The sequence below is a fragment of the Eptatretus burgeri genome, chromosome 12, assembly GCF_056783735.1.
Source record: "Eptatretus burgeri isolate ZD-2024b chromosome 12, Ebu_testis_v1, whole genome shotgun sequence".
Lineage (NCBI taxonomy): Eukaryota > Metazoa > Chordata > Myxini > Myxiniformes > Myxinidae > Eptatretus > Eptatretus burgeri.
The window spans coordinates 17,783,741-17,809,621 of NC_140972.1; the positions used below are offsets into that span (position 1 = coordinate 17,783,741).

A 25,881-nucleotide genomic window follows, 5' to 3' on the forward strand; every position below is an offset into this window, starting at 1 on the left:
GGCTGTCTATACGTGTGCTTGTTAATAAATGTCCTTGTGTGAAATGTATCCTGTTCGTTGCATCATCTTTCCCCCATTGTAAATGCCATCTTGCATCGTGGAATAATTAGTTGGGTTTTAAACACCCGGTAAGGAGAATCGGATCCGTGGAGGTCGGCGATAATACCCGCTCGGTTATCGCTTGAGAACGGAACGGACCGCTTCAGCGGTTCGTGTCTCAAGCCGACCTGCGGCGCGGTGCAGCCCCTCGGTAGGTTACCCGTGCGAGTACTTAGGTATATCGACATTCGGCAATTCACGCTATCTTGCGTGGGAAGAATGCGGACTGGGCTGTGGTGAGGTTAAACCCCCACCCGTGACTGGTTTCTGGCGATAGTTCCAGGAGGGTCATGACGGAATTGTCCGTCCGGTGGGTGACACGGCTGCTATTAGTGGAAAGTGGCCGATCGCATGACGACGGTCGCGAATTCATATATATATATATATATATATATATATATATATATATATATATTCATATATATATATATATATATATATATACATATATATATATATATATACATATATTTTGTTACGAATTCTGGCCTGCCTGGCGTGCGAGCGATTGTGTAACTACAATCGCAACCGCGTCGCCCACCGGACGGACAATTCATTCGTGACCCTCCTGGAACTACCGCCAGGAGCCAGTTACGGGTGGGGGTTTAACCTCACCACGATCATGCCAATTGCCCACCCGCGCAGGATCGGGTTACTCGCCAAATTCGACCTTCCTAAGTACCTGCGCGAGTTGTCGACCGGGCGATCGTACCTCGCCGCAGGTTGGCCGAGGACACGAACCGCTTAAGCGATCCGTTCCGTGCTACAGTGATAACTGAGCGGTGTCATCGCCGACCTCGACGGATGTGATTCTGTTTACCGGGCGTTTTAAACCCTCCACTAATTTATTCCGCGATACAAGATGGCACTTTCAAAAGGGAAAAAGACGACGAACGGGATACATTTCACCCAAGGACATTTATTCAAGCACACACGTATTCAAAAGTATATATATGTATATATAAAAGCCTGGTGTTGGCGCAGTGGTTAGGGCAGCGGCTTGGGATCCAAAAGGTCCTGAGTTCAAGCCCTGTTGGGCCACTGAATTAATGCACCAGGGGGTTGACTCAGCCTGTCATCCTTCCGAGGTCGGCAAAATGAGTACCAGTATACTGGGCTGGTGTATACCCTGGTTAAAATAGGTGTACCATATCCCTGTGTCGTAAGAGGCGACCAGGGTTGCGTCAGGAAGGGCATCCGGCGTAAAACCTGTGCTAAATCACGATGCGGATAACACGGATGATCCCCTGTGGCGACCCCTATCAGGAGCAGCTGAAAGAAGAAGAAGAAATATGTGTGTGTGTGTGTGTGTGTGTGTGTGTGTGTGTGTGTGTGTGTGTGTGTGTGTGTGTGTGTGTGTGTGTGTGTGTGTGTGTGTGTGTGTACATTATCCTGTACCTACAATATATCGATACGAATGAATGCCAATGTGTATCAGTCTGTCTGTCTCCTCAATAATCCAAAACCATGAAACTGAGCGGCCCCAAACATTGCATGCACAATCAGGGAACTCCAACGTGGTGCAGCAGTGAAAACTGAGTGTTTGGGACTTGGGACCCTCGCTGGGATCATAATTCACCATTTTGTTCGGCATGCTCGACAACGCCTTGACCTGGAACAGGCCACAACGGTTTCTTCATGTTGAAGTGCTCAAATGTATTTTTTCACTTTCCTCACTCATATCATCGAATTCCTGATCTTTATGCCTTCAAATCGCTGTTTTCATCGCTTTTGTAAGTGCTATAGTTTTTAAATTCTGAGCTTGAAGCGATTTCATACATTATGTAACACGATTTACCACAATGTACCCTCATGTACGAATTAAAGTGTAGAATCGAAATATAGTTTGAGTTTCGAGGATCACAACTTGAAAATCTGGAAATGTTAAGAAATCTGTGATGTTTAGTGGTGTGCGGGAACGTGTGCACCATCACCGATCAGCTTGCTCTCGCTTGCCAAACCAGCTGTTTCTTATAAACCCGAACCAGAACAGTCGACAGCGGTATACATATTAACAGAAACTTCTGGGATGGCGTGTCGTCTGTCCGTCCATCTACAAACACTTGCAACATCTCTGAAGACGCCACCACATGCATTTACACAAAAGCAAAGGAAAAAGCTTCCCTCAAAGGCAAGGGCGGCAGACAGGTTCGTGGACCAAATGTGAGTGGAACCTGGATGAGCGGCCAGGTCCACGAGACCGAAGGGTCTTACCCGCACCCTCGTGGCGCGATGGCGGCAAGCCGCGATGTCAGCGTATCTGAGCCTGGCACCGTGCCCCTGGCGTGGCCGGCGAGCTCTCTCCGGTGTTCGGCCCCCGTCTGTTTCGAGCTCCGTCTCCCGACTCTCCAGACTGCCGACACCGACACACCACACGACTTGACTGCCCCGCCGACACTGCTTGACTGCCACACTTGACTGCCGCGAGCTGCGCCGTGCTCACGCTTCTGTAGGCCGAGGGAGGAGCGTATATGCAAATTTCTGGATCAAAGCGGGTTCGGAGGCGGGGCCACACCACCCGATGCTCAGCCATTGGATGGATGAAAAGTGGGCGTGAATCATTCCTGATCCGCTTTTCGAGGCGAAAGGAAGCCAATTCACAACCCATGGTCCGATGTGTGGAAGAAAGGCGGTGGTGGTGGTTTGGGAAGGGTGTTGGTGGTGGCGATTTGGTGGCTGGCGGGAGTCGTTTGAGAATGGCGGTGAAGCGATGTTTGCGGGGTGGAGTTGTGGAGGTAAAGAGGCGAAGGTGGTGGTGTTTGAGTTGTCGTTGTTTGAGAATGATGTTGGTGGTGGCGATTTAGTTGTTGAGGGATGATTGGTCCAAAATCATGATAGAGAAAAGAAAAACGGCTAACTCAAAGGATCTAAGCTCTGTGAACACGGAAATTCCTTCGAAACAATGATGGGGAAATCTAACTACACAATTACTTATCGTCAAACTGATCAAAGGTCCTTTATGGTGGTCTGCGAAAACCGTAACAATATATACACACACACATATATATATATATATATATATATATATATATATATATATATATACATACACACACACATACACACACACACACACACACATATATATATATATATATATATACACACACACACACACACACACATATATATATATATATATATATATATATATATATATATATATATACACACACACACACACACACACACACACACACACACACACACACACACACACACACACACACACACACACACACACACACATATATATATATATATATATATATATATATATATACACACACACACACACACACACACACACACACACACACACACACACACACACACACACACACACACACACACACACGTTTCAGTTCCCAGCGATTTTGGCCGATTCAAGGCAGAAATCAAGAAGATGACCAAATCCCAAGATCTCAGGGATGAAGTGAAAATATTCCGGAAGTTGAAGAGAAACGAAATTGTTCTGGTGATCACTGGAGTGACGTGATGAAGAAGAAGAACCTCACAGAATATTAATTCATAAACGGGAAGGTTTTAAACACGTGATGTGGTTCATTAATTTTTCTTTACTCATAAATTAGTTTTTCATTTTGCTGAGACTTGTCACGAAGAAAACACGTGAACTCATCGGAGCCAATCACTTGCATCCTTCCAGAGAGCCAATCAAGGCGGAGGATGCTGCAAGACCAGGGGAAACGAGAGCCAATCAAGGTGAGGGACGTAACAAGGCAGGGGAAACGAGAGCTCCTCCTCATGACATGTTCTAAACTGACGAGTATTCCACATCCCCAATCACGAATCACTCAACACATCAATATTTAATAATTAATTTAGTTCAACATCACCTGAACGATTGAACGAAGTAGATTTTGTTTGTTTAGTTTAAAAACAACGAACGAGTCTCCCACTTTCCCTCTTGGACGCCATTTTAAATGTACAGCGGCCCAACTCCGATCAATCCTTCCTTGTTCACCAACCGTGGAGAGGATAATCACCACACACGTGTTCATGAACTCCATGGTGGTTTGAAACGGAACATTTTGTACTCATTTGACGGAGTTCCCATCTTTCCCCGTGCTATCCCTCCACATGGAGTGGAGTTCACTCTCCACCGAACGACATGATAAATATTTACCAATAATCGATTTCACAAATAACAAACATGGGTGGAAACATCACCTTCGTCCATCTTCGGTCGTGGATGTGTTGAGAAAACGAGGTGGTTGGGTGGGAATCTATAAAAGGTTATCTATTTATTACGTACGCACGTACACACAAAATGAATGTTCATTCACACTCACACCAAAGAGACATGAACGAATATGGAGGTGAACCATTACTCATTGTGTGTGTAAGATCCTTGATAACAAGGTTTATCATGAATAACATAAATTAAATAAACACACGTTTGTTGTAGAATGTTTGTCATGAGAATCCCAACTGATCAACATGAACGTTTTAAATCCTGTTCTCATTGGTGGAAATGATTTGAAAGATAAAGGATTCGTGTTGTTCATCAACCTTGGATCACGTGGTTTTCACCAGAAGAGATAAATCATAACAAAAATATATAATTATATCTTGGTTGAGATATCAATGCAGACGATGGAAAGAGGGCGTGGCCACGGTCCATTGTGACGTCACAATGAGAATTCAAACAATTGGGAACTCTAAAGACAGAGCGGTGTCATTCAATCTTCAGTTCATGGAGAGCCGAGCACCAGCCATGTTGTTTCCCATTGCGCTGTTCGTGTTCACCATCCTCGGGAGTGGAACGTCCCGTCCGTCACAGCAGGTAAGGGGGGATTGTGAGAAATAGCCCACTTTACTTTTTATAATATCACAAGTAACTTCATCATCTTGAAACGTGGATAATGTAATGTTGTTTTTATAATTTGTTTATTTAAATTCCTCCAAAACAAGATTGAAAGCTCCTCAAGGTGTTTGGGTTGTCCAGTTCAAATCCCATATTTAATCTTCCTTGTCTGTCCTTGATGTCCTTGTTGCAATGAGGAACAAGAGAGTTTATCTTTGTTTGGAAACTTGATCAAAATGTAGGTTTCCATGGAGAAACAGGGTATTTCGAGCTCTGATTCCGACACTGATTCCACAATCATCAGCAACTCTGAAGGTTCTTGATGTGTTGAACTGATCAGTGGGATTTGGAATAAACTATAAAATATAAAATCAGTAATGTAAACGATTTGGGGGAATTGTGGAGCCGAATCGTTTCGAGCCTGATGTGAGGGAATCAAACAAAGATGGAGACAATGGAAGTGTTGGTAACGATGGAAACGCCGGCCGGTCACGTGTTCACTCCACATTGATGGGTTATGTTTTTCAGTTGACGGTTTATAAGGGATTTTGTTTTCATTGTTAAATCAGTTTAATGTGTTTCGGCACGGACATGGACACGGCACAGGCATGGACACGGAGCAACATGGACACAGGCACGGACACGGCATGGACACAGCACAAGCAGAGGCACAGACACCATTGACAAAATGGGTGACGACTGCTTTGTCCCACCACCACAAGATCACCAGGTCCCCTGTACGTCACAGGATCATCCCGATTTAAACTTTCTTGGGACACCATTTGTGGCTGAGGTCTTGCCTTGTCATATCCCACTGTCATAGAAGTGTCCTTGCTGTGTCGATGTCCCACCCCATTGGAGGAGAGGGGGAGAGTTGTGGGTATTGTGGGAGTGATGGTTGATGGGGATTGTAAGGGAATGGTGGAGAGAAGGGGGTTGTTTGGGGTGTTGTTAGGTGGAGTGGGGGCGATGCTTAATGGAGGATTGTGGGTGATGTTGTAGGGGGAGTGGTGATCTGTGTACATGTGCTGGTAGTTGGGTAGAGATGGTGTTCGGGTTTTTAGCGACGGCTGTTTGTTCCACCTAATAGTGGAGATGACATCTTCTCTCATTTGTGGTGGATAACCACAAGGTCTCGCCATTTCTGTTGATTTATAACATTTCTCTATTATATGTTCTGAGCACAAATATGAACATTTTTACGCCCGATCTACACTTGGGTATTTCCGACAAACCTCTGTTTCTATTTGGTGTAGTTTGGGTGTTTCCACCATTGGTGGAGCATGAAACCATCTTGGTTTGTATTATGTGCTGTACAAGCAGCAAGGACTCATCGACTCGGTATTTTGGTGAAAAATCGAAAATTCTACTCCGCATTAGTTAAATCGTACCACAATGTAACCCATATTCAATGTGAAACGGATCTCGAGATATACTTCTGGGTGTGACGTCACGGCTAAGTTTGAAGATGGAGAAAATTTTGACTTTTATTGCAAAAGTACCTTCTTTATAAATCACAAATCGGAAAAAGACACATTATATATATTTTGTGGATTATCAAAGGATAGATAATAGAGTTGAGGTGTTCTGAGCGTTGAAAAGCAATGTGAACGAGGGAAAGGGGGTGTGGCTGCAGTCCATTGTGACGTCACAATGACAAGTCCAACAATAAGGAACTCTAAAGACAGAGCGGTGTCATGAAATCTTCAGTTCGTGGATAGCCGTACAACAGCCATGTTGTTTCCCATTGCGCTGTTCGTGCTCACCATCCTCGGGAGTGGAACGTCCCGTCAGTCACAGCAGGTAAGGGGGGATTGTGAGAAATAATAATGCATTGTACTCGTGGAAGGTACACAACACGATGGGAGTCACGTTCTTTGTTGTTTGGTAAATCAGGTCTGTACGGAGGATTTAAAATGGGGAGTTTGTGTGTGAGTGAAGGTGTGTGTGTGTGAGTGAAGGTGTGTGTGTGTGTGTTTCACAAAGCACAATGTATTCTCTCTGCTGACTCCCCGACTCCCCAACTCCTCTCTCTCTCTCTCTCTCTCTCTCTCTCTCTGTCTCTCTCTGTCTCTCTCTCTCTCTCTCTGTGTCTCTCTCTCTCTCTCTCTCTCTCTGTGTCTCTGTCCAATCAATGCTCATGCCCCTCCTAATACACTTTCACACCCTCTTCCCACACCCCTGTCTCACTGTCCCTCTCTCCCTCTCTGGATGGCGGTTGTATCTGGACAGTGGTTATCTCTGGACGTTAGTTTTCTCCATATGTGTCTGGACAGGTGGTTATGTCCAGGCTGTATTTGTCTCCAGACTTGCCCGGGAGGTGTTTATCTCCGGACGGCTTTGTTCCAGGCCTCCGGCTCCAGGGTTTGCCTCTGGACAAGTCCGGGCAGTGTTTATCTCTAGACATGTCCGGGTGGTGTTTGTCTCCAGGTGGTATTTCTCGTTTCATCGGTAGAAAATGGAAAATCATTTTGATGAGCCAGTATGAATCATAATTTATGCTCCACCTCACCCTGCCTTCCCTTCCCCAACCCCAAATCTCTCTCCCTCCCTCCTCGCTCCCACACGCTCCTTGTTCACCCTCCTCCCTCTCCCCCTATTTTTCTCCCGACTCATTGTATTCCCATCAGCAAAGTGACAGGTGGTATTTTCCAATCTAAAATACACACATCTGGTGAGTGGAAAATTAAATAATGGTCCCAGAATGCTTTGCCTCTGTGCGCTTGGAATCTCCTCTCTCATCATCACCCAGTTCATTAGTTTATTCAACACCTGAACCCCATAGTCACCAAAGGCAGGTGTATACTTCCACTGGTATCACATCAGGTCCCACTGACTTGCTACTTTTAAATCCTATTAAGTCGGCTATCTTGCCAAACAGTACTTTTTCAAAATAGAAATCAAAGGTTCCAGGAGTCCCCTTGAAAAAAAAAGAGTAGGTCGTTGAGTGGTGGTAACACAGTTGAAATCCCATATTTAATCTTCCTTTTCTGCCCTTTATAATATTGTCGTTGTGATTCCTCTTTACCCTGATGATGCGTTGAGAAACAAGAGAGTTTTTCTTTGGTTGGAAACTGCAACTTCACTTTCCCCACCAAGCAAACTTGGAATTTGCACCTTCAAGCCAAGTGCTCCTTCATGGTCGTGTTGATGGAGGAATCTTCAAGGTTTTACTTCCCAAACTCACAAATTACTTCCCAAATCCTCGTGCAGACCTGCACTCGCCAAGCGTCGTACAAACGATAACCTCTCGTACATTCCATGAGCCATTGTGTTTGTATTCTCAAACATTTCAACATCATGTTCTTATTTTGTCATGAACTTGTGGGTTTTGTAAAATAATTGTAAAAACATTGTTTCGTTGAATTTTAAATGAAATAAACATTCCTCCTTCCCCTGCCCTTGTCTATCTCCATAGGTTATCCAGAATGATGCTGTTGAGGATGGAGGGATATCTGTGGTTCGCGACGTCACGTTTGTCGTGATTTCCTTCCTTGTGTTTTATATTATAACCACATTTGATCCGTCACGTTGGTTCACCAAGAAGGGGAGCTCCAAAAGAAAGCTCTGCATTCACTGGTAAATAACACAAGTGACTTATTCATCAATATTTATCAAGTCTTCATCCACGAGGGAACAAGATCGCTCAGATATTTGAAGCGAGTTTATTGTGTGCAATGTTATGTTGGATTCTCAGAAATTGAATCTTTTTTGCGAAATATGGAATATGTTTTTTAATTGCTGGAGAAGATGACAAGATGTCCAGAATCCATTGGTAACATTGTTTCTCATCCAATGTTCTTCGCCTGGTGTTGGCTCAGTGGTTAGGGTGGTGGCTTGGGATCCTCGGGTCCTGAGTTCAAGCCCCCTTGGCCGCTGAATTAAAAAAAAATACACCAGGAGGTTGACTCAGCCTATCATCCTTCTGAGGTCGGCAAAATGAGCCCCAGTGTACTGGTAAGGGGGACACTGAATCAGCAGCATAGCCGCGTCCCAAGCAATGATGCAACCAGCAGCTGCAGGCTGCACTCGATGGAGAGAGATCCAAAGTTCTGGGGCCATCTTGGATTTCAAAATGGCCACCATGTTCCACCAAATTTCCGATTAACTCGGGCTGTGAAAGTCACATGAAGTCTGTTTTGGTGGCAATACCCACATTTGTCACGCCAAGAAGTTAAAAACACACAATTTTAATTTTCTCGATGTTATGGATGGTGACCATCTTGGATTTCAAAATGGCTGTGATGAACAAACCCACTTTTGCTGTATTAATCAAAGTTAGATTTGGTGTAAATTCCTCATTGGTCATTTACAGGTGGGGTATAACATTGATAAGTCTTCACTGTGGGAAACTGTTTGTAATTATAGTTGTGTATTCAGTGACCTGTGTGTCAAACAAGCTCGAATGAGCGAAGATCCTCGTCCTCTTAATGACGACGTCATAAAAACGAATATGACGTCATTGTGATGCATCAGGTTTGCGATAAATTATCTGTGCTCATGCCCGGCTTGATTCCCCAAACAAAATTCAAACAGCTTGCCGAGTTTCGGAGATAATGGTCGAGGCGATTTCCATTAGTGGCGATATTATGTCAACTTTTTTTCTCAGAAGAATTTCCAAAATCGGAGATGGTTACTGCCTGCACGTGGGCTTTCTGCATATACATGGCAAGTTTCACGAAGATCCGATGAAAACTCTGGGTTGTGAAACAAAAATGTCAAAAAATAGGAATGACGTCATAAAAAATTGATATGATGTCATAGTGATGTATCATATGTGCGTTAATTAATCTCTGCTAATGTCCTGTTCAATTCCCGCAAACAGAATTCAAAAAGCTTGCCTGGTATCGGAGATTATTTTTTTGGCGATTTCCATGAGCGGAGATATTTTTTAGGCGATTTCCATGAGCGGAGATATTTTGACGTCATAACTCTTTTTCTCGGAGGATATTTCAAAATCGGAGATGGTTACTGTCTGCGCAGCGTATTTTTACATATATACGCCAAGTTTCAGGAAGTTTCGATGAAAACTGTAGGTTGTGAAACAAAAAAGTCCACAAGAACAACAATGTGAGTAAGACTTAGCGATCCTCCACGAGGATATAAAAACCTGTGAAAGTTTCAGCAAAGTCTGTTTTGTAATTCATGAAAAATCTGCACTTCTGCAGTTCAGCAAAGTCGATAGACTGCCCCTCATCGATGTGGTCTTGAAGAACACTGAAGAACTCTCGGTCTGTGGCAATAAATGCAACACTCACTGGAGCAGTTTTTGTGAAGCAGGAGGTGTGGTGGTACAGAATGTCACGAGACAGTAAATCTCCAGCAGACATCACGTCGGCAAGCCTAACTTTCCAGGCATCATATCCACTGCTGTTTGCAATTTCTTGGATTGTTTTGTCCCATGTTACCAGGAATTGGCCCTTCTGGAGGATTTCATGTATTTTTGGCTCTTCCTCACCTGTGGTTGGTTGACAAAATAAACATTTTAATTTGACAAAGAGTGTACTGCTCAAACGAGTCTGCTTAATAGATTCTGAAGCACTGGGTTGTCCTCTTTGTCAGTAAAGTTGTGGCTTGTGAAGCAACAGCAAGCTTGATTCTTCTTTCATCTCTATCCAGGTGACTTTGTTTTATCCAGTTGACTCGGTGTTACCTGAGCGAGATCTTTGGGAGATGACATCATGTATCCCATAATACAATGTGAAACATGAGAAGTTGATGATGATGCAAGTGAAAGAACGAGATTTTTGTTTTTGTAATAACAATCGAGCTGAAATAATGAAGGATGACCAGACAGTACATTTCCCAAATTCACCAAATGCTTGTTCCTTATTGGCCTCTGTATTTTGTTAAATTTTAACAGATTCCTCATAGCTCTTTATATTTACTGAGTGACAGTTTTTCTTGCAGCTCTTTGTTTGTTAATTTGATCCATGGTGAATATTCTAAAAAGTACATTTACCATTATCTTCGCCTGATGTACAAGTGAAGTAATTTTATTTTTTATAAACAGTACGTGATGACATGAATGATGTCCCAGCATGTGACACAAGTTGAAACCTCTGACTGCATTTTATGTTCACACAAAGTGGCAATGATGTCTGAAGGAAGATCCTTCAGGTTACTCATTCAAATTTCTTGTGAATATAAACTAAAACTCACCGACTTAGTGTTGATTTCCAAGGAATAGTTTGTTGATCAAAGTTTTCGGCCAAAAAAACTTCTGAAACCGCGATTTTACAATCCAAGATGGCGCCAAATTACTCCATGAAAAATGTTACCAATGGAATTCCTGCAAAGTCAGACATAATTTACAAAAAAGGCACAATTTCCTTCTTTCGCAAAACAAATGCAAAAGTTCATAACATGCTCCACCATTACATGAGATTCTTCACATAATTAAGTGTGATTCATCGTTCTACATCGTTCCTTCAGACATTGTTTAAGTTACACCTGCATGTTCCATATTCCGTATCCTCCAGAATTGTAACACTCGTGGAACATGTTTATCTATGTTTTACAAAACCATGTGTTCAATACTTTACATGTGATGTAATACTTCATTGGAGCTTGAACTGAGAATGTTTGTTTGTTTGTTTTGTTGCAGTTTAAGATGTCGACATCAAGTGAAACGGAAAAATGAATCGAAAGACGATCCACCATTGGTAACGGAGGTTCGGGAAACCGAACACCTTGATATTCAGAAAGCAGAGGGAAAGGAGGTTCTGGCAATTACTCAAAAAATTGAGATAATCGCAAAACAGAACATTGTTGACAAAGAAGCGGAAGAGGAAAATCAAAAGGAGAAACAAAAGCTTCAGGAATATGAGGCTCGTTTGGTCAAAACCGAAAGAAATCTCTTACAAAGAGAGAAGTTTGTGCAGGAAATGGAACATGAGTTGATGGAAAAGGACGTGCAACGGAAATTGGAAAAAGAATTATGGCTAAAGGAGGAAGAGGAGCGGAAGAAAGGAGAGGAGGAACAGCAGAGGCAGAAAAATAAAGAAGAGCAGAGAAAAATGAATGAACAGGAGAGGGAAAATGAACAAGAGCAGAGGAAATATGAAGAAAAGCTCAGGATGAGAAGGAAAGAAGAATCCACACGAGCAAAAGAGCGATTCCGAGTCCGAATGTGGGAAAAACGCAAAAATGAAGAACTTCATCAGAAAATGCTTTTTGTACAACGCAGAATGTTCGAGATTGATAACTGGAAGAAACGAGTGCAGCAGCAGGAACGATACCTGCAGATAAGTAAAGAACAGGAGATGGAGCGACAAGGTGTGTTTGACTCATTCATGAATGGGAAAGATGAGAAGATAAAGAAACGGCAGCTTCGTATGCACCAACAAGGAAAGGAGCTTAAAGATGGAGAGTACAGGCTGCTTAAATTGGACGAAGAGACTCGTCTTAGAGAGAGAGAGCACAAGGAAGAACAAAAGCAATGTGAACTTAAATGGAAACTGAAAGAGTTCATGTTGATGGTCAGAGAACGAGAGATGAGGGACAGAAAAAGTAATGTGGAGTTTAGGGAGAAGGAGGTCTTGGAAAGAGAGACAAAAGTACAAAATGCAGGAAAGCTTGCTGAGAAAAACGAGGAACAAGTGCTTGGAACTAATGATGGGCTGCAGCAGCGGCAGCAGAAACAGGACAATGTTGAGCCGACTGACCCAAAGCCTCACAGTGATGACGGGCTGGAGCAACAACAGCACAAACAGGAGTATGTTGATTTGCCGCCGCCGACTGACCCAAAGCCTCACATGGTGAATATTGACACACATGTCACGTCAAAGCGGCAACCTCACATGGTGAATAGTGATGAGGGGCTGTGGCAGCAACCATTGTACAGTGTTGTCCTCCAAAAACAACCGAAGCCTCAACGTGAAGGCAAGTTTCATCAGCAGAACCAGCACGATGTTCACCGGCTGCCGCCCAAACGGGAGACCGACCATTCTTCTCAGTCTGAGTTTCTCAAGGGTGAACAAGCGGAAATTGAAAGGCGCAAAAACAACCTCGTGTTCTTTGGAGTGAAGGAGCGAAAAGGTGTACATGATGAGGAGGCGGTGGCAACATTAATAAAAGGCATGAACCTGGACATCGAGCCTGCACAGACTTTCCGCTTCGGACGCTATGTTGAGAACAGCATCAGACCCCTGAAAGTTGTTTTCAGATGCGAGTCTGACAGGAATCAGGTTCTTACGAATAATAATAAAAAGATACGGAATTTGAAGGATCCCTCTCTCTGGCCAAGAAACATTTTCATCACTCCAGACTACACTCAGCTCCAAAGAGAAAAACAAGAGTTACTGCTGAGTGATCTTGAGAAAAAGAGAGAAAGTGACCCAAACGGGCGATACACCATTAAAGGAGACAAAGTCGTCCACCTGAAGGAGCGTAAGGGTAAACCTCATCTCCGTAGATGACAACCATCCCTCCTCATCTCCAACGATCACGAACCATCCCTCCTCATCTCCAAAGATCACGACCATCCCTCCTCATGTCCCATCTCACATAATACAGTCTCCTCATGCTGCACACAAAAGAAACACAGAGTATATTCTGTTGAAAACAATTTCCTTCAACTCATGATCTCTTCCAAACAAGTGATTGTACCCGATATCCCATTGGATCCGTAACCGAAACCTTTTTTGAAAGTACAGACAAGGACAGGATTTCACTCCTGATGGATATTTTGCATTTAATAAGAACAGGAACCTGAACTTTTATCGTGAAGTTACCAAAGCTGCAGAAAATCATGGTGGGTTCTTATTGTTGAGGAAAAGGAATTCCACACCGACTTCCATTGTTCATTGTCTTCCTCCTGAACGGAAACCTCACCGTGATGACGGACAGCAACAATAGAAGCGATATGCTCTGCAAGACCTTCAACAGGTAAGCACTTTTAATTGTCTTTTGACAGGTGGGGTGAACACACTGGGTGCAAACACAACCAACCACAAGATCAAAACATTAGATTGAAATAAATTTTGGAACTTTGTCTTTCACAGACATTGCTGTTAATACTTCCTTCGATGAAAAAGAATATCCTTAATTGTGGAGATAATTGTAATTATAATTTTTGGTGGGAAGGTAACTTCTTGACATGGTCATCCCCATGCAGAATATAAAACAAGAACTTTAACTCGCTTCGATTGGATGAGATCACCTGATTCACCCTCAGAAGAGGTGCTCCTTCCTGCTCACCTGAAACCATCCCACCGGGTGGAACGTAAGTTACTCAGACTCTTGTCCTACATCGGAAATTATTCCAAACTTTGTCTGAACCACATGTTCTTCACCTGCATCACGTCCCATTTTGTCTGTTCCTCAGAAGTGTTGAGGACAAACAAATATTTTGCTGAACTCGAATCCAGACGAGCAGCAAACAAATCTTTCAGTTGGTCGAAGTCTGGCGTGAGTGTTAATGTGTCCGTATCAAAGTCATGACGTGCACGTGGATGATCATTGAAATTAATTGTTTGAAAAATCCAGTGGGAATTTGTGATGAAGAAAATAAAGATGTGAAATTGAAGGCAAAAGAAAGAAGAGAATTTAACTGAGATGCAGAAGCAATTGATGGGATATCATATTTCCAGGATTGTGATGGAAGGTATGATAATGATAATGATGGAGATGACGATGACAATGCTATTGAGGGATTTTGACTTCCTTTTGTTGATGTATGTGCAGAGGAAGAAGTTTCAGTAACGGCCACTGGAGAAGATGTGATCTTTGGCAGTGGATCCATCATCACTCCGTCGTACAAGCTCCAGGAATGTAAGACGAAACATCAGACTCTTACAGACGGCTGATCCAAGATGAAAAAAAAATGAACATCCGTCTCCAGAAGTACAGGTACTCAAACCTTGCAGAGACCTGATTTACTCACATCGTGCGTGACTTCTTCACTGTACAAACTCATTTGCACTCCATTGTCTTTCACTCGTTTTATTTCTCCCAGCAACCTTCAGCTGAGACCCAGCGTACGAGTTCTCCCTTGATGACTTTTTTGATTGTGAATTTTGTTATTTTTAATTTCTGTGAATAAAGTGAACCTAAAATCTCTTGTCCTTTCAAATCATATGATGTACAAGTCAAAGGAATGGTGTCCAAAACATTGTGATGAAAATGGCTCCGAGGGGATTACAAATCTTTGAAAAATTTCAAGTGTTTGTTCATTTGTTTGTTGTTCTTTCACTCACAAACCGAAGCACCCAGAGACCCCAAATTTTGGGTGGACTCACGTTAGAATGTGGGCAAGATTTTACGTGAACGCATGTTGGTCTTCGAGGCCGTTTTGAGAGTAAATGCTGCGATGAGGTGAATATTGGGATGTGGGTTAGGTAACACTCAAAAGGTAACCACCATGCGGCCAATAACTCCAAAGCTTTTCAATGCACAACACGTCCTGAAACGCCGGCTCGGTAGTGATGGGTACCACCCCAGAGTGTTGTACAATGCAAAATCCAAAACACATTCAGGAGTTACATGTGAAAAACAAAAACCTTAAATTAATCAGGACATTATCGTGATTATTCCACTTTAATTTCTCACAAAAGAATGACTGAAGATATGAAAATAAGGTGAAAATTGCCTGACAATGGAAGATGGGAACCCCCCCCCATTCCCTCACCCTCACACCCTCACACCCCCCCCCAAACCCAAACCCTCACACAGAGATCCTTTCCATCCCACCTCTTTTTCTTCTCTTAGTGTTAGCAACCATGACAAATGTAAAAGTTGGTGTGGATTTTCCCAGACATCCAAGCAGAAATCATCAGTCAGCTCCCGCCCCTAATCGGGAATGGAGGGGGGGGGGTTTCTGCCCATCACGGAATGCGAGGTACTCCAGTCTGCTTTGTAATATTTACTGGAGATTATGCCAGTAATTTTTCGTTCATGTGGAACAAAAATTGTCCAGGTGAGGTGAAAGCAATGTGTGGTGTCCTTCAGACTCCCTCACTGAAAGAATCTGGTGAGAAGGATCAGCATCAGGAAAATGAACCACATGTCCATACAGCTGCAGCTGACGATCACTGACTTTGCAGGTAACAAATCTCATTTGACTCTCAACAACCCCTCATTGACAAAGTCCAACCAGCGATAGCCAGGAATTCTGCGAAGAGACCCAGCACCATAGGAATTAAGTTGCCAACTCAGATCCCTGGTCAGAGCCCAAGTCTCACATCCATAGAGCTAGACTGGAAGCATCAAGGACCTGAAGACCTGGACTTTCTTCCTCCCGCACAGGTACTGGTACCGTCACACCCCATTATCCAGTGAATCCATGACTTCAAAGGCCTGACCCAGACATCTATTGACCTCTGGCTCACAGCCAGCAGAGACGTGACTATCACTGCCTCGGAAAGTGAATCTCTCCGTGACCTCAACATCCTCGCCACAAACAGGTACAAACAAGATAGCAGCATCCAAGATGTCATTGAAAGCCTGGATCTTAGTTTTGACCCAGGGAACCCATAATACCAGCAGCTCAGACTCATTCAGCACCTCGAAGGTCCCCAAAAGGATATCTTGAGTCTCCGCCAAGATGACTGCATCATCTACGAAATCAAGGTCAGAGATCTTGACATTCCCATACTCTGCACCGCAGCTTGATCTCTCTGACATGCTCCCAGAATCCAGTTCATACAAGCGCTGAAAAGTGTGGGGGCCAGTACACACCCCTGACGAACTCCAGCAACAAGTGGAAATCAAAAGGCACTCGTTCACCACTTGCTTCACATGTGTACCAAATTTCGTAAATATATCTTGAGGGGATTTGTAGTGAAGCTCCGGAAACGAAATGTGACGGACGGACGGATGGAACCCATTTCTATATCCCCCGCCAACTTCGTTGGTTGGTGGGGATAATAATTCAGATTTGGTATCATCACATCTCACAGCACTTTCAGTACCAGTGCAGTTCAGACAACACATCAGTGTTTGAGCTTGTCACCTCCACTACTGAATGGGGATGGAGGACATGTTTTCACCTCTGTCCATTTGTATGTCTGTCTGTGAGCAGGATATCTCAAAAGATTTGGAATAGATTCGGTGGACAGGATGGGTGTGTGAGAAAGACAAATTGATTCGATTTTGGTGAAATCTGCATCCGGATCTGGATACAAGAATTTTAAGTGATTCTTCACCATTGACAGAGACAGGGCCAAAAAGGATAAACAACATGATATCTCAAAAATTTGTGGACACATTCGGATGAAACCTCATGGACAGATTTGGTGTATGACAAGGACGAATTCGTTAGATTTTGGTGAAGATTCAGATCCAGATGCTGGAATTTTTATAGCGATTCTTCACCATTGAGTGATCGGACCAAAAAACATGGAATGGAGAGCATGATATATCAAGTTGTGGCCCCATTTGTTCGGATGAAACTTGGTGGTTGAGTAGGGAGGTGAGGAGAACAAGCTGGTATCTGTTTGTGTTTGACTCCTTTGGCTTCCTCTTCCATATTTGTTGAAAACTGGTGGTTGCACCCAGGGGTGCATATGGGGGGGGAGGGTTTGTGGGTTTTTCGGCATAAAAAAATCCATGGTGGAGGGAGGGGGTAATCCCTCTGTAATCCTGGGGGTAGTCTTCACCATTGAGAATTTTGGTTGAGGTCCTGATGCAGATCCGGTCAATCGATGGGGTACAAAACATAAACTGTTCAACTTCGTTCATTTTCTCCCGTTTGTGTGTTTGTTAATTGTGAAATCAAAGGTTTTTCAAGTGCATCACATTGGTTGGTCACGTGTGTTATTCTGTCTGTTTGTTGATTGTGAAATTGAAGATTCGCAAGCACTGTACATTGGGTATGCCTGGTGTTAGCTTTATGGTTTGGGTGGTGGGCTTGGGATCCTCAGGTCCTGAGTTCAAATCCCACTCAGCTGCTGAATGAACACCAGGTGGCGTTGACTCTGCCTGTCATTTTACTGAGGTTGGCAAAGTGTGTGCCAGCTTGCTGGCATCTTGTGTTGGAGTGGTGACCAGTCCAGGATTGTGCCCACTCGCCAAGGAGACTGCTGAGGCAGAAACAATGCTCTGCAAAAGAGTATGGTCCCAATGGATGGATGTATATTGGCTGGTCTGTTCTGTTGTTCTCTCTGTTTGTCTGTCAATTGCCAACAGGTCTCAATTTTACTGTGATATTCAAGAAACTTCACCACCTGGTAGTGATAGTGACAAGCTGGAAACCTATTGTTTTGAGGTCAAAAGGTCAAGGTCACATTTATAGTGAATTTTCAATCGATTCACCATATATATATATATATATATATATATATATATATATATATATATATATATATATATATATATATATATAATCTCCTGGTGTTGGCGCAGTGTTTAGGGCAGTGGCTTGGGATCCAAAAGGTCCTGAGTTCAAGCCCTGTTGGGCCACTGAATTAATACACCAGGGGGTTGACTCAGCTTGTCATCCTTCCGAGGTCGGCAAAATGAGTACCAGTGTACTGGGCCGGTGTATACCCCGGTTAAAATAGGTGTACCATATCCCTGTGTCGTAAGAGGCGACCAGGGTTGCGTCAGGAAGGGCATCCGGCGTAAGACATGTGCCAAATCACAATGCGGATCATACGGATGATCCGCTGTGGCGACCCCGAAAGGGAGCAGCCGAAAGAAGAAGAAGATAGATATATACATATACATATACATATATATATATATATAGATATACATATATATATTGTTGCGGATCCAGGGGTGGGGGGTTCTCACCCAAGTCTCAATAGCCAAATGTTACAGATTCGGCACCACCCTCACCACCGCCGTCTCCGGGGTTTATACTGTCGGCTGTCTCGGCACAGGCCTCTGGTCATGCGTCTTCAATTGCGATACCAACGTACCCCTGGACCTTACCAGTTGCGGAAATAGAACCCCGGTTACAGACTCGTTTTGTCAGATGCCGAGCGTTTTCTGCCAGTCTGTAACCATTTTGGTTTTATATACCAATCGAGCGAATTGTTTTTCAGCGCCACACGAATTGAGTCAAAGCGGCAACTTCATACAAATCAGCCAGATTTATTGGGGAACCTCGGGGAACACAACACAAGCAAAATATTCACGACAATGTTTTAATTAATCCATAACCCGTTCTTAACTTGGGAGATACGGATTACGGGTTTCGAAGAGGTTCCTCCCGAGATAAGCCTGAAACAACATGCAGACAAGACAGAGTACTTGGTGATGTTTCATGGAAGAGAGGAAAGTGTCAAAAGCATGAATGTCGCTCATAACAAGCGGATGTCCACGGATTCGAGCCCCGAGCTCGAGCATACCGCGTGGCAAAATAGCGCTCGTCCTCCTTTTCGCATCGCCCACGCACGCGGCCTCCATGCGTTCAGACCCCGCGAGGTCGACTGCACCAGACCGTCAGGTCGATGATGGGTTTCAGCTGGTTTCTCACAAGGTCCAGCATACAAGTCCCGGCCTGGCCTGTTCACCAGGCCTCCTTCACGAAGCAGATCGCAGACAGACACAGCCGTTCCCTACACAGCAGATCACGACTCCCCCCAGTCGTTTCTCATCCAGCCGAGGGCAGACAGACCTCATGCAGTCCTTTCCATGCCTTTCCCTCGGCCCTGGCTCGCTTCTCCAGGCCACAGAAGGCAGACCCGGTGCGCCCAGGTCCAGTTTCTCTCCAGGCAGAATCACCACTCGCTTTCCTTTTTCTGATCGCCTTGAAGCCCCAGCACGCCTCAAAACCGACTGCAGTTTTTGTACTTCTCTCATTTCACTTCCTTTTTAGGCCACTCCTTCTCAGCCGACTGGGCAGGGCTGCATCCAGAGAGGGGAAGGAAGAAGAAGCTCTCGGTCCACCACCACTGCACAAACAAATAACAGCCTGTGGCACCTCCCGACACACGTCACGTCAAATTACCAAACAACCTGGCTAAACATGCATTTAATGGGGGATCTGGGCTAATCCTATATCTAGTCTCATACTCAGGGCCATTTCCGTTACAACATACATATATATATATATATATATATATATATATATATATATATATATATATATATATTTTTTTTTTGTTTGCCCGACGAACCGTGAACCCGTTGGGTTCCCATTGTGACAGCGGTTGATAAAAAAATCATTTAAAAAAAATAATAAAACATCCAGCGAACTATGCAGCTGAGGTTGTTTGCATTGATCAAATAATCCCGAAGAGTCGTTGTCTGAATAAGCCTGGTGTTGGCTTAGTGGTTAGGGTGGTGGCTTGGGATCCCATTGTCCTGAGTTCAAGCCCCATTGGCTGCTGAATTAACACCAGGGGGTTGACTCAGCCCGTCATCCTTCCGAGGTCGGCGAAATGAGTGCCAGTGTACTGGTCCCGGTGTATGCCCCGGTTAGAACAGGTGTACCATATCCCTGTGTGTCGTAAGAGGCGACCAGGGTTGGCGTCAGGAAGGGCATCCGGCCATAAAACATTGCCTCACAAAAAGCCAAACCCCTGCACAGCAGGGAAAAATGGCTGTAAAAACGGTCATTTTTATATATAGTCGTCTGAATCAGGAATTGATTTTTTAATAATTTTTTTCTTTGCCTGATTTGAACAAAACTTGATGCTGCACACCGCAGGAGAATGGTGAGTAAGGTGGGCAGAAAATTTTTGCACTATCATGTATCGTTTTGGCTGTATTTCGGAAACAAAAATACATTTTTCATACAAAAATACAAGATGAGAGTTTTCGTAATATATTGAAGATAGATGTGTGTGTGTGTGTATATATATATATATATATATATATATATATATATATATATATATATATATATATATATATATATATATATATATATATATATATATATATATATTGAAGATAGATGTGTGTGTGTGTATATATATATATATATATTGTGATGGCTGTGGAAATACGCAGAACACCATACAGGTCATCAGTTAGTGATGCCGATAAGTCCGTGTTCATTTAGATTTCCCCACCATTGTTTAATGGGATTTATCCGTGTAGACAGGGCTGTGATCTTGAGTTGGTTGCGATTTGTTAGGGTTAGTGCCACCGCCTCCAAACCATACAACATAGCTGGTCTCACTACCGTCTTATATACTTTCCCCTTCACTCTTTCAGCTACCCTTCTGTCACAAATCACTCCTGCAACTCTTCTCCACCCACTCCATCCTGCCTGCACTCTCTTTTTCACTTCTCTCCCACACTCACCGTTACTTTGGACAGTTGATCCCAAGTATTTAAACCTATCCACCTTCCCCAGCCCAACTCCTTGCAACCGCACCATACCACCACCCTCCCTCTCATTTACGCACATGTATTCCGTCTTACTCCAACTGACTATCATTCCCCTTCTCTCCAGTGCGTACCTCCACCTCTCAAGGCTCGCCTCAGCCTGCTCCCTACAGATCATGATGTCATCCGAGAACATCATAGTCCATGGGGACTCCAGTCTGATCTCGTCTGTCAACCTGTCCATCACCATTGCAAACAGGAAAGGGCTCAGAGTCGATCCTTGGTGCAATCCCACTTTACCTTAAACCGGTCCGTCATTCCTACCGCACACCTCACCGCTGTCACTGTCCTCGTACATATCCTGCACGATCCTCACATACTTCTCCACCACTCCAGACTTCCTCATACAATGCCACAACTCCTCTCTTGGCACCCTATCATAAGCTTTCTCAAAATCCACAAACACACAATGCAACTCCTTCTGGCCTTCCCTATACTTCTCCATCAACATTCTCAAAGCAAACATTGCATCAGTGGTGCTATTTCCTGGCATAAACCCATATTGCTGCTCACAGATCATCACCTCTCCTCTCAACCTAGCTTCCACTACTCTTTCCCACAACTTCATGGTGTGGCTTCACATCTTTATCCCTCTGTAATTTCCACAGCTCTGCACATCACCCTTATTATTGAAAATCGGAACCAGTACACTTAATCTGCACTCCAGGCATCTTCTCACTTTCCAAGACTTTATTATACAATCTGGTTAACAACCCCACTGCCATCTCTCCAAAGCACTTCCATGCCTCCACTGGTATGTCATCTTGGCCAACCGCCTTTCCACTTTTCATCTTCTTCATAGCAGTCCTCACTTCATCCTTACTGATCCACCCCGCTTCCAGATTCACTATCTCCACCTCTTCCAACCTTCTCTCTCATTTTCTTCATTCATCAGCTCCTCAAAGTACTCCATCCACCTTCTCAACACACTCTCCTCGCTCGTCAGCACATTCCCATTTGCGTCCTTTATCACCCTAACCTGCAGCACATCCTTCCCAGCTCGGTCCCTCTGTCTTGCCAATCGGTATAAATCCTTTTCCCCTTCTTTTGTATCCAACTTCTCATACAGCTCGTCATGTGCCTTTTCCTTGGCCTTTGCCACCTCGCTTTTGCCTTTCGCCGCCACTCCTTGTGCTCCTGCCTACTTTCTTCATCTCTCTGACTATCCCACTTCTTTTTCGTCAACCCTTTCTTCCTTATACTTTCCTGTACTTCCTCATTCCACCACCAAGTCTCCTTATCTTCCTTTCTCTGTCCAGATCTCACACCAAGTACCTTCCTCGCTATCTCCCTCACAACTTCTGCTGTCGTTGCCCAATCATCCCACCCATATTTACCACCATCCAACGCCTGTCTCACCTCCTTACTATATTTCACGCAACAGTCTTCCTCCTTCAGCTTCCACCATCTGGTCCTTGGTTCAGCCCTCACTCTCTTCCTCAACCTCACCTCTAAAGTCATCCTACAGACCACCAATCTATGCTGTCGAGTTACACTCTCCCCTGCCACCACCTTACAGTCACTAATCTCTTTCAGGTTGCATCTCCTGCTTAAGATGTAATCCACCTGTGTGCACTTTCCTCCACTCTTGTATGTCACCCTGTGTTCCTCCTTCTTGAAATACGTATTCACCACTGCCATTTCCATTCTTTTTGCAAACTCTAAGACCATTTGCCCTTCCACATTTCTCTTGTTGAGACCGTACCTACCCATCACCTCCTCATCCTCTTTATCCCCTTCCCCAACATGCCCATTGAAATCTGCTCCAATCACCACTCTTTCATCCTTGGATACACTCTCCACCACTTCATCTAACTCACTCCAGAAATCTTCTTTATACTCCATCTCACACCCCATATGTGCGGCATATGCAGATGACATTCATCATCACCCCTTCAATTTCCAACTTCACACTCATCACTCGGTCAGACACTCTCCTCACCTCCAATACCCTCTTGACATAATCTTCATTCAGGATTACCCCGACACCATTTCTCCTCCCATCCACACCATGGTAGAACAGTTTGAAACCACCTCCAATGCTCCTTGCCTTACTCCCCATCCACTTGGTCTCTTGTACACACAGTATGTCCACCTTTCTTCTCTCCATCATATCAGCCAACTCTCGCCCTTTGCCAGTCATCGTCCAAACATTCAGAGTTCCAACTCTCACCTGCACACTTCTACCCTTCCCCTTCTCCCACTGCCTCCGGACTCGCCTTCCCCGTCTCCTTCTCCTTCGCCCAGCAGGAGCACAATTTCCACTGGTACCTGCTGATCACCGGTACCGGTGGCGGTCGTTGGTAACTTGGGCCTCGACCGATCCGGAATGGAAATTCGTTTTGTTGTCCGCATAATGATTTGGCATCGGTTTTTCCGCCGGAAGCCCTTCCTGACGCAACCCTGGTCGCCTCTTACGACACACAGGGATATATGTGTGTGTGTGTGTATATATATATATATATATATATATATATATATATATATATATATATATATATATATATATATATATATATATATATATATATCGTGTTACGGCTGTGGAAATTCGCAGAACACCATAAAGGTTCCTGAGATTAGCTATGCCAGTAAGTGAGTGTTCAGATAGCTTTCCCCACCGTTGTTTAGAGGGGTTTATTCGTGTTCGCCGGGCTGCGACTCTTTGAGATAGCCGTTTTTCTTTATCTATCGTTATTTTGAACCACGCAAACAACAACCGCCACCAAGTACGCCACAACGCCAAGCACGCAACAAACCTTCACACGAACAACCGCCACCAACTACGCCACAACAACCACCACCATCTTCGCCACTACGTCCGCTTCCGAACGCCATCCTCCACGGATCACGCGACGACGGTTTCCATGCCGGAACGTCAAACAAAGGTGCCAAGGAAAGAACTGCGATGACGCGTAGGTTTTACTGCCTTTTTTCTCCGAGGCTGGTGTGAAGGTAAGGGGGCAGGGCAGCTCGCTTCCGATTGGTGCATGCATGGCGTGAGGGGGTCGGAGTGAGGGCACACCCCTTTTCGAGAAGCTTCTTGAAGGAAGGTGGAGCTGAAAACGGGGTGGGGCGAAGGGCGAAGGGGTGGGGAGCCCCACGCTATAAAGGGCGGACCGCACACGAGGCTCACTCTCTCTTCTTGGTTCATACTCGCCCCTGTCTCATGGTGGTCCAGTTCTTCTTCTTCTTCCTCGCTTGGTTCCTGCGTTAGTGGTCCTGTGAACGGCTTGTTGGTGGGAGACGCGGACGGAAGGCGCAGCAATGCCGGCTGTGTGGTGGACCTGCGCGTCCAGACAAGGAGTGCCGGAAAGAGCTTGCCGGCCACGTGGGAGCCCGGAACCAGGCGCGACCACGCTGACGGTCATGGGAGCGGGACATCGCGACTCGCCGACCACAGAGGCACCTTGAGGGTGCAGGTAACCGGCCACGGTCTTGCGGGACCCGTTCGGTCCTCCAGGTCCCGGTTTATAAAGGTCCCCGGACCCCGTCTACCTCCCTGCCCATGGGGAGGTCTTTCCTTTGTTTTTGTATGCATGTTGTGGTGCCATGTCCTGTTCAGTAATAACTGTATAAGTGACTGGAGATAATAATCATATTCGGTTGTATTGCTTTTGCTTCTCGCCTGAATATTGCATGACTGCCTTGGCTGTCTATACGTGTGCCTGTTAATAAATGTCCTTGTCTGAAATGTATCCTGTTCGTTGCGTCATCTTTCCCTCATTGTAAATGCCATCTTGCATTGTGGAATAATTAGTTGGGTTTTAAACACCCGGTAAGGAGAATCGGATCCGTGGAGGTCGGCGATAATACCCGCTCGGTTATCGCTTGAGAACGGAATGGACCGCTTCAGCGGTTCGTGTCTCAAGCCGACCTGCGGCGCGGTGCAGCCCCTCGGTAGGTTACCCGTGCGAGTACTAAGGTATATCGACATTCGGCAATTCACGCTATCTTGCGTGGGTAGAATGCGGACTGGGCTGTGGTGAGGTTAAACCCCCACCCGTGACTGGTTTCTGGCGATAGTTCCAGGAGGGTTATGACGGAATTGTCCGTCCGGTGGGTGACACGGCTGCTATTAGTGGAAAGCGGCCGATCGCATGACGACGGGCGCGAATTCATATATATATATATATATATATATATATATATATATATATATATATATATATATATATATATATATATATATTGTTACGAATTTTGGCCTGCCTGGCGTGCGAGCGATTGCGTAACTCCAATCGCAACCGCGTCGCCCACCGGACGGACAATTCATTCGTGACCCTCCTGGAACTACCGCCAGGAGCCAGTCACGGGTGGGGGTTTAACCTCACCACGATCATGCCAATTGCCCACCCGCGCAGTATCGGGTTACTCGCCAAATTCGACCTTCCTAAGTACCTGCGCGAGTTGTCGACCGGGCGATTGTACCTCGCCGCAGGTCGGCCGAGGACACGAACCGCTTAAGCGATCCGTTCCGTGCTACAGTGATAACTGAGCGGTGTCATCGCCGACCTCGACGGATGCGATTCTGTTTACCGGGCGTTTAAAACCCTCCACTAATTTATTCCGCGATACAAGATGGCACTTTCAAAAGGGAAAAAGACGACGAATGGGATACATTTCACCCAAGGACATTTATTCAAGCACACACGTATTCAAAAGTA

General features: G+C 44.7%; 1 protein-coding gene and 2 long non-coding RNA genes across 8 annotated transcripts in view; 2 read left to right on the plus strand and 1 right to left on the minus strand.

Moving 5' to 3' along the window:
* Positions 1-2,566, minus strand: part of LOC147015180 (uncharacterized) — a 23,328-nt gene extending 20,762 nt beyond the window's left edge. For both annotated transcript variants that reach the window (XR_015050228.1, XR_015050227.1), the window contains exon 1: positions 2,314-2,566. This is a non-coding gene — a long non-coding RNA (uncharacterized LOC147015180). The remainder of the gene's footprint in view (positions 1-2,313) is intronic.
* The window catches only part of LOC147015177 (uncharacterized), a 177,247-nt gene that overhangs the window by 100,499 nt on the left and 50,867 nt on the right, over positions 1-25,881 (plus strand). The window lies entirely within an intron of this gene.
* LOC147015182 (uncharacterized) lies at positions 2,557-14,790 on the plus strand. Of its 4 annotated transcripts, none has more exons than XM_085849710.1 (5): positions 2,557-2,834; positions 8,346-8,506; positions 11,535-13,816; positions 14,046-14,153; positions 14,615-14,790. In XM_085849710.1, the coding sequence occupies exons 1-3, from the start codon at positions 2,571-2,573 to the stop codon at positions 13,345-13,347; spliced, it is 2,238 nt and encodes a 745-aa protein (XP_085705836.1). In that variant the 5' UTR covers positions 2,557-2,570; the 3' UTR covers positions 13,348-13,816; positions 14,046-14,153; positions 14,615-14,790. The 4 variants fall into 4 exon arrangements, with proteins under 4 accessions (XP_085705836.1, XP_085705835.1, XP_085705834.1 ...); XM_085849709.1 differs by lacking the exon at positions 14,615-14,790 and adding an exon at positions 14,256-14,604; XM_085849708.1 differs by lacking the exon at positions 14,615-14,790 and having other exon boundaries at positions 14,046-14,604.

Excerpts from the sequence above, each read along its gene's own strand:
- LOC147015182 (XM_085849710.1), top strand. The coding sequence starts at position 2,571 with ATGCAAATTTCTGGATCAAAGCGGGTTCGGAGGCGGGGCCACACCACC. Across the intron at positions 2,835-8,345 it reads TGCGGGGTGGAGTTGTGGAG|GTTATCCAGAATGATGCTGT; the intron begins GTAAAGAGGCGA and ends CTATCTCCATAG. Across the intron at positions 8,507-11,534 it reads AGAAAGCTCTGCATTCACTG|TTTAAGATGTCGACATCAAG; the intron begins GTAAATAACACA and ends GTTTTGTTGCAG.